The 9089-nt window shown below is 44.4% G+C and overlaps 1 protein-coding gene and 1 pseudogene across 1 annotated transcript in view; one reads left to right on the top strand and one right to left on the bottom strand.

Annotated features, from left to right (window-relative positions):
- The window catches only part of GIPC2 (GIPC PDZ domain containing family member 2), a 92298-nt gene extending 88898 nt beyond the window's left edge, over positions 1-3400 (bottom strand). The window contains exon 1 of the mRNA XM_054479740.1: positions 3045-3400. Within this exon, the coding sequence (XP_054335715.1) occupies positions 3045-3284 (240 nt within the window). The 5' untranslated portion in view covers positions 3285-3400. The remainder of the gene's footprint in view (positions 1-3044) is intronic.
- Positions 3393-6058, top strand: LOC129043967 (omega-amidase NIT2-like; annotated as a pseudogene).
- Positions 6059-9089: the final 3031 nt, after the last annotated feature.

A 9089-nucleotide genomic window follows, 5' to 3' on the forward strand; every position in this document is an offset into this window, starting at 1 on the left:
CAATTCAAGACCAGCCTGGCCAACATGGTGAAACCCCATCTCTACTAAAAACACAAAATTAGCCAGGCATGGTGGTGCGTAATCCCAGCTATTAGGCAGGCTGAGGCAGGAGAATCACTTGAACCCAGGAGGTGGAGGTTGCAGTCAGCCAAGATCGTGCCACTGCACTCCAGCCTGGGCGACAGAACAAGACTCCATCTCAAAAAACAAAAACCAACGAAAAAAAAAGTTGTTAACTTCATTATTGCTGAGGTAATTGTTTGCTGGGGAAATGGGCTACGAAAATGGAATCTCCTTGGTATGCATTTCACTTTAGTAAGTTACTTCTGTTTCAGAGTGAACCACTGAAATATTATGCGTACTATGCTATGATGACCAATACTTTATTCTGCATATAATTAACTTTTTCTAATCCAGATGGAAAACTTGCATTAATGTTGGTTATATGCATAAACATGGTAAAACTGGGGTTTTACCCATATACCCGGGTTATAAAATGTTATAAACTTTGATATAACACATGAAAACAACTCGTGTATATTATCTTGGAAACTGACCTTGCAAGTCAGTGCACTGAAAATGTTGAACATGGCTACCAAGCTATTGCTGAGACTTTGGAAAACTTGGGAAACAATATAGCTTCATGGGAGGAAAAAAAAAAAAGATGGGCACAATGGCTCCGTGTCTGTGCTATTCAAGAGACTGAGGTAGGAGGATCACTTGAGAGTAGGAGTTTCAAACCACCCTGAGCAACACAGAAAAACCACATCTCTAAAAAAAAATTGTTTTAATTAGCCAGATGTGGTGGCACATGCCTGTAGTCCCAGCTACTTGGGAGGTTGAAGCAGGAGGACTGCTTGAGCCTAGGAGTTTGAAGCTGTAGTGAGCTATAATCGCACCACTGCACTCCGGCCTGGGCAACAGAGTGAGACCCCACCTCATTAAAAAAAAAAAAAAGAAAAGAAAAACAGAAAACAAAAAAAAGAATACACTGAATTCAAATTCAGGCTCTGCCACTTGCTATGTGTAATTCTGGAAAAATTCTGAACCTCAAAGTCTGTTTCCTCTCTGTGAAGTGGGGATATTAATAATAATACTTACTTCTTAGGGATTAAGTAGATTGAATAAAATCATGTACCTTGAGCTCAGAATAATGTCATATATAATGATGAGGAGAAGTGTTAATGCAAAATACACATGCTCCTCTACTTACCAAGGTGTTATGTCCCAATAAATCCATTGTGAGTCAAAAATATCATAAGTCAAAAATGCATTTAATACCCCAATAAACCCATAAAGTGGAAAAATCTTAAGTCCAGGAAGTTACATCCTAATAAATCCATGGCGAAGTCAAAAATCTTAAGTCTAACTATCATAAACCCAGGACTATCTGTAACTAAAACTGAAGTCCCTGGTTACAGCAAAGACATTTAAAGTTGTCAGTTAAGCATGCTAACAAGCTCACTAGCTTAGGAATCAGAAGATCCAAGTTTAAATTACAGCCAAGTTTTTTTTTTGCTAGGTATGTGACCTTGGCTAAGGGCCAATCACTTTGTACTTCAGTCCTTCATTTAACTGTTAGGTATTAATAATATTAGTTACCATGTATTAAGCCCTGACCATAAACTATGCAATTTGATACATTTACATATGGACTCCACTCTTCACAATACTCTTCAAGACAAATATTCTAATCTTTATTTTATAGATGGCTAAAACTGAGAGAAGTTAAACTCATTCAAGTCCACACAGCTAGTAAAGGGTAGAACCTGTCTCCATGTCCAAGTTATCGTATTTAACCTGCCACCTGCCTCCCCTAGAGATCAAAGTGTCCTGTGAAAGTGTTTTTTGGAAAAAAAAAAAAAATCCTATATAAATGTAAAGTGTTATTAGTATCCTATATCAATACAAATAATTCACAGATGGGTTTGCGATCTGCCCTTTAGTGCCTGGGAACTTCGAAAGAACAAAGGGTTACACTTTAAGCTCTCTTTCGTCTCCTCTTGGAATTTGGCCTTGACCTCAATTTCCCTTGAACAGACCTGATAAACAACTAATTAAAGAACTCCAGGTGCCGCTGTATGCCTCAAAGACAGCTCTCTGCACTCCTCGGAGTCCAGGGCAACAAAATTGTATGCTTTTCCTAGAAATGCGGACAAAATATTTTGTTGAGCTAACTTATCACACCTACCTTTGCAGTTCACTTGGGTTAGCACAAATAAAGTGTTCACATAAACGTTCACATAAACTAGTGCTTTAGGTCATGCCTGTGTCAAACTTAGTTCCAGGCCCCCATGCAATCTAATTAAAGCAAATTTCAGTCCCTTTTTAAGGATATGATGTAAAAGAGCTGATCTTCCTCATGAAAATTTTGTTAACTAGTCCCACGTGATTATGTATGAATCTCCAGGTTATCCACTCTTGGAATAACAGCCCAGCTTTTTAAGCTTCTTGGATATACCACCAAAGGGTTTCTGGTGTTGATGTTAGAAATGACAGATTGGGGGAAGTGGGCCTCCGTTTGGTATTACCTGGAAAGCTCTTCAATTTTTCCCCCCACTTAATCTGGGTATCACCTGGAAGGCACTTCAATTTTTTTTTCCCATTAATCTAGGGAGATGACCTGCGTGACTCTCACGCCTGCGGAGGAAACAGGAGAGTAAAGTCCAGATGAAGTGGAGGGTATTAATCTGCCCCGCCAGATCTTGAGTCTGGGAAGGTGCTCACGCCTTGAACGGCCGGCGGAATCCGGGACATCTGAAGCAAACACATTTGCAAGCGGAAGAAAGGTTGCCTCCCCCAACCCGCTTCCCAAAGGCCAGATCTCGGAGCAAGGGGGAATGTGACTTTCTCCGGTCTTGCCAAGTTAAATTTTCCCTTCCAGGGAAGGCACACTCACTTCCCCCCGGGACGCCCCCGGCGGACTCAACACGGCATCGGATTTCGCGCTCCGGCAAACGCCGCTCAACCCTCCTGGGCCCACCGAAGTACGCGCGGCGCAGCGCGGCGGAGAGGCGGGAGAGCCCGAGCACCTGGCGCCTTACCTCCGACGGCGAGATTTCAAACGCTCCCGCGATCTGGGCGTAGAGCTCCTGGATGCTGGAGAAGCCCTCCACTCGGCCCGTGGCGCTACCGTGCGCCAGCTGCGCGTGGAAGACCAGCCTGCGTGCGGGAGCCCGGGACGCTGAGAGGCTCCCGCCGCCCGCGCCCGTCGGCTCGCCCTCCACCAGCCCGGCGGTCTCCTTGGACTTGGCCTTCTTCTTCCCCCGCAGCCTCAGGGGCATCTTGCAGGGCCGAGGGCGCGGGCCCACCTGCGCTGCCGTCCGCCGCCTCCTCCCCGCGGCGCCTCGGACTTTGCGCCCCGGGCCCCGCGCAGGTAAAAGCAGCCTCCAATGGCAGCCGCGCTTCCGCCTGGCTGCGTCGGGTCAGGGCCCAGACCTCCACCCCTGGACCGGAGCAGCCGCCCGCCCGCCCAGCCTCCCCCCGGATGGATCTGGAGAGAAAGAAAGTTACGTAGTCCTTCATCCTATCACCAGGTTTATCCCTACTCCTTGTAAAAAATGGCTTTATTTACGTGAAGGCCTGAGGATGCCGACGCTACAGAACAATACGCCTTAGAAGGCAAACACGCTGGCCCTTCTGTGCTTTTCATAAATCTGTAGTAGGCACCCACGCACGATTTGGCCACAGGCCTTCGAGTCCGTACGTCTGGGCTTTGGGGGATAGGGATTTAAGTAGGAGTCAATCTTCGTCTGCATTTTCTGCGTCTTACACTCTGCAGGGCAGAATTGGAAGAGAAAGTCACATAACCTTGAGCTTGGTGCTACGTTGAATTCATAAACACCCTCAGCCGGGTCCTCGGCACCTCTGAGTTTCCCTTTTGCCTATTTCCTGGGCCGGTTCCTCTCCCAACATTCAGCACGCCTCCAAAGTCATTTGCCCCAGCTCTGCCCTTCTTAGTCTCTACAGAGGACCTTGCCTCATACATACAGTACCAAGAAAATTGAGGCCATTCGGTGTGAAGTGTGAGTTCCCTCAATTCCCTACCTCGCGTTTATTGCATTGTTTTCAAGTCCAGTCCCCTCCAACTACGTTTTTTACAACAAAGCAAAACAGTCTTGAATTATTAGCCACGAAATTTCCTCACTTCTTCTTTGCTCTTAGAAGCACTGTGATCAGACTTTGCCCCCACACTCTACTGAAATTTCACTTACTATGCAATTTCAGTGGAGTGAAATCACTATCATATCTTAATTACCAAATACAAGTAATTCTTTTAGGTTTTTATCTTACTTGATCTGCGTTGCCCGTTTCATTCTTCTTAAATTTTGTCCTCTTTTGGCTTCCTTACCTCTCCTCTCCCCGTCCCCCACCCTGCTCCTTGCTAACTGCTAGTCTCCAGGAGTTGCATTCACCGACAGTTTTTCCTCGACAAACTTCCCTTCTTACTTAGCTTTGTATGTTCTTCCTGTGTGGTCACATCAACATTCTCGGTTTCACAGACGTTGTTGTCTACCAAATGTCTCCAACTCCAGCTTATTCTACCAGAAAGGGAATGTACTGTAGGAAACTCAAATTGAGACTGAACAAAACTGACCTCATCATTTCTCCTGCATCTATCTTTTCTTTTTTTTTACTCCTGATTTCAGTTAATAGGATCACCAAGCACTCCCAGACCAGACATTGCGGAGTCATCGTATCAGGATTTTTCCTCTTCCCTCACCTCTCACATCAATTCAGTCCTGAAAAATCCATGTTTCTCAACTTAAGTTTAGCAGATGTACTGGGGGAGGAGAGTCTTAAGAATTCTTTAGGAGGCCGGCGCGGTGGCTCACGCCTGTAATCCCAGCACTTTGGGAGGTGGAGGCGGGCGGATCACCTGAGGTCAGGAGTTTGAGATTAGCCTGGCCAACATGGTGAAACCCCGTCTCTACTGAAAATACAAAAATTACCCGGGCATGGTGGCGTATGCCGGTAGTCCCAGCTACTCGGGAGGCTGAGGAAGGAGAATCGCTTGAACCTGGGAGGCGGAGGTTGCAGTGAGCCGAGATTGTGCCACTGCACTCCAGCCTGGGCAACAGAGGGAGACTCAAAAAAAAAAAAAAAAAGCTTTAGGACAACTTTAACATTTTTCTTTTATGTTTCTGTGACTTAGAAAAGTAATACAGGGACACCTGCACTCAGCCTGTGCTGCTGCTGTTGCTTCCCAGGAGAGCCAGGGCAACTTTCCACTTGGCCCTCATCCAGCTTCAAGTTTCTTCATCGAATCAGATAACAACACTCGAGCTTGTAGCCTTGTCTGGGAGACAGCAGCACAAGGAGCCAAAATGGTTTCTTTGTTGGAATGCTTTAATTCTTCATATGGCACAAAATATTTTCCTGAATATGCGGCGAAAATTCCTGGTAAATCCACACAGAAGCTTTCTGAAGTAGCAAAGGAATACAGCCTCACTAGAGGTTCCATCCCTGAAGAGGATGCTGGGAAATTAGATAACATAACACTTGTGCTGTGTTTGCACCTCATGGAGCTTTAATAGTAAAGCACAGAAAGGTCCATCTGCTTGATACTGGTGTTGCTGGAAAAATGACGTTTCAAGAATCCACAATGTTGAGTCCAGGCAATAGTTTCTCCACATTTGATACTCCTTACTGCAGAATGAGTCCGGGCATCTGCCATGACATTGGTTTGCAGAGCTTGCACAAATCTACACACGGAGAGGCTGCCAGCTGTTGGTTTATCCAGGGGCTTTCAGTTTGACCACTGGACCAGCCCACTGGGAATTGCTTCAGGCTGTTGATAATCAGGTGTATGTGGCCACATTCTCCTGCCTGAGATGACAAAGCCTCCTATGTTGCCTGGGGACATAGCACTGTAGTGAACCTTTGCTGCTGGGGCTCTCAAGGAAGAAACAATCATGTATTCAGACATAGACCTGAAGAACCTGGCTGAAATCCGTCAGTAGATCCCCATTTTTAAACAGAAGCAATCAGACCTCTGTGCAGTGGAGACGAAAAAGCTCTAAAGTTTATGTTTCCAAGGTGTCACAAAACAAGAAGATATGATTCTGCAACATAATCAACTCCCTATTCTTTAATGAAGATCCTTTTTTTAAATTTCACCCTTTTCCTTCCCAAGGAGCTCTCTATTAAGATGATAAATCCTCAGCAAGCTGATATTTTCCACACCACAATAAGTAGTTAAAAAGGAGCCTGGAGCCGAAGAGCTGGCTCTGAAGTTCCTTCTGTATTTAAGTTGCCTCAGAGCAGTTTGTGAAAGTAACTGATCTTGGTATGCTGGTGATTGACTCACCTAATACAAATATATTTGTGTCATGAACCTCCTATCCCACTTGCTGGAGTTGGAATCCATTATCTGGAAAACTTGATCTGGTGCCATTCTTTTCCTAGCAGTACCTTAAAGTTCCATTTTTGGTCCACAAGTAGCTATAGGACGTAAGGTGATAGATCTTTGGTGTTTGCTAGAGAAGGTTGCAGCCCTTTCCTTCCTAGCAGACTTTGGGCTCTTCAAATTTAAGAAGCAGCTCATCATTCAACCCCAGACCCTCTTGGTCTTTGGGGGAAAGACTGGGTCAACAATGACCCCCATGGGAGAATGGCAGTGGTGGCATTTGGTGAAGGCAACAGTATGAATCTCTGCAAAAGATTTGATAGGGTCGAGTGTCTGGAAGTCCAAAGTCCCTTTTTTTTTTTTTTTTTTTAATTTTTCCCCTAGTAAGACTTTCTTGCTCCGTAGATAAGCAATCACTGTACCAGGTGATTCTTAGACTTTTTGGTCTCAGAATTCTTTTACACAGTTAAAAATTAAGGACTGAAGCCTGGCGTGGTGGCTTACACCCGTAATCCCAGCACTTTGAGAGGCAGAGGCAGGCCAGGACGTGGCCAACATAGCAAAACCGTGTCTCTACTAAAAATACAAAAATTAGCCTTGCGTGGTGGCACACGCCTGTAGTCCCAGCTACTCTGGAGGATGAGGCATGAGAATCGTTTGAACACGGGAGGTGGAGGTTGCAATGAGCCGAGATCTCACCACTGCATTCCAGCCTAGGCAACGGAGCGAGACTGTCTCAAAAAAATAAAAAATAAAATAAAAATTTCAAAAATAAATTAAGGACAGAGGCCCAGCACGGTGGCTCACGCCTGTAATCCCAGCACTTTGGGAGACCAAGGCGGGAGGATAGCTTGAGTCCAGGAGTTCGAGAGCAGCCTGGGCAAAGTGGTGAAACCCTGTCTCTACAAAAGAATACAAAAAAAAAAAAAAATCAGCTAGGTGTGGTGGTGCATGCCTGTAATCCCAGCTATTCAGGAGGCTGAGGTGGGAGGATTGCCTGAGCTTGGGAGGCAGAGGTTGCAGTGAGCTGAGATTGTGCCACTGCACTCCAGCCTGGGTGACAGAGTGAGACACACACACACACAAAATTAAGGACTGTCAGGCACGGTAGCAGGCATCTGTAGTCCTAGCTACCTGAGAGGCTGAGGCCAGAGGAACCCTTGAGTCCAGAACCTTGAGTTCAACCTGAGACCCCATGTCAAAAATATATATGTATTATAGGACTGCAATGAGTCTTTGTTTATTTATGTTAACAGCTAGTGATGGGCTGGTAATCGTTTAACCAGCTATTCATGAAAAAGCCCCGATTTTGCTAATTTTCATTGTGTAAATACTTCACCATGGCTGAGTTCCAGCTATCTACATGACACCTCTAAACAGAGTTGGGAATATATGTACACAATCAGCTCTCAGGAGCTGGCGTAGTAAAGGCATTGTGTCATTTAACCATTGGAAAACAGCACTGGTTACTCAGAACAAGAATGAAAAAGACAAACGACTTTTTAAATATTTTTAAATTTGTAATTGACACATAATTGTACGGACTTTTCTTTTTCTTTTGATTTTTTGTAGAGATGGGATTTCCCTATGTTGCCCAGGCTGGTGTCAAACTCCTGGGCTCAAGGAATCCTCCCACTTCAGCCTCCCAAAGTACTGGGATTACAGGTGTGAGCCACTGCACCTGGCCTGTACTGACTTTTTTTTAAAAATTAGGTGTACAGTTTGGTAAAATCTGTTGTGTATATATATATATAGAGAGAGAGAGAGAGTGGTAAACCACTTCAATGAAGATAATGTACATATTTTACCACCTCCTCCCCAAAAAGTAATGTAATATATTCTGGTTCATCTGAATAACTCTTTGAAAACAGGATACTACCACAGAGTTTCAGGGCTCAAATTTGCCTTCGTGGTTATGATTGCTGTAGCACTAAATAGTATTACTTTGTCTTGGACTAATGAGAAAAGAGTAGAGAAAACCTATAATACTAAGCAAATTATGCATTCCCATCAAGTGAAAGCACAATGACTTCACAATGCATTGTATGAATAAAGAGCTCACAGAAATTTGACTAAAGAAAAGTAGGAAGATAAGTGAATCATCATAAGGTACATGGCAGGTTCATTATCAATATCTGTGAGCATAGAACAGAACACCAGAAGGTGTGAAACTAAGAAAAACTTCAAAGAGAAGAATATCTTTCAGCCATGTCAAAATATCAAAGGAAGAGGCCAGTGTATTGACATAGGGTGAAAAGGTTGGATTCTATAATCTTTTGTGTCCTTTCAATTTCTAAATTCTATTTTTTCTTACTTAGAAAGTGAATGTTCCCCTCAAGGCTATGTCGAATTCACCTTTGCTGTAAAATCTCACTTAAGGAACAGCTGTATTGGGCATGCTCACACAGGAAACAAATGGTACATCCAAGTTAAGGTATTTGGTGATGGTTTAATAAAGAGACTGGGCAGGTGGTAGTCAGAGAGTAAGCATAATATTAGTACTCCGGGGCTGTTTCTTTTTTTCTTTTCTTTTTTTTCTTTTTTTTGAGACAGAGTTTTACTCTTGTTGCCCAGGCTGGAGTGCAGTGGCGTGATCTCAGCTCACTGCAACCTCCGCCTCCCAGGTTCAAGCGATTCTCCTGCCTCAGCCTCCCAAGTAGTTGGGATTACAGGCATGTGCCACCACGCCCGGCTAATTTTTGTATTTTTAGTAGAGACAGGGCTTCACCATGTTGGTCAG

This window comes from Pongo pygmaeus, chromosome 1 (assembly GCF_028885625.2).
Source record: "Pongo pygmaeus isolate AG05252 chromosome 1, NHGRI_mPonPyg2-v2.0_pri, whole genome shotgun sequence".
Lineage (NCBI taxonomy): Eukaryota > Metazoa > Chordata > Mammalia > Primates > Hominidae > Pongo > Pongo pygmaeus.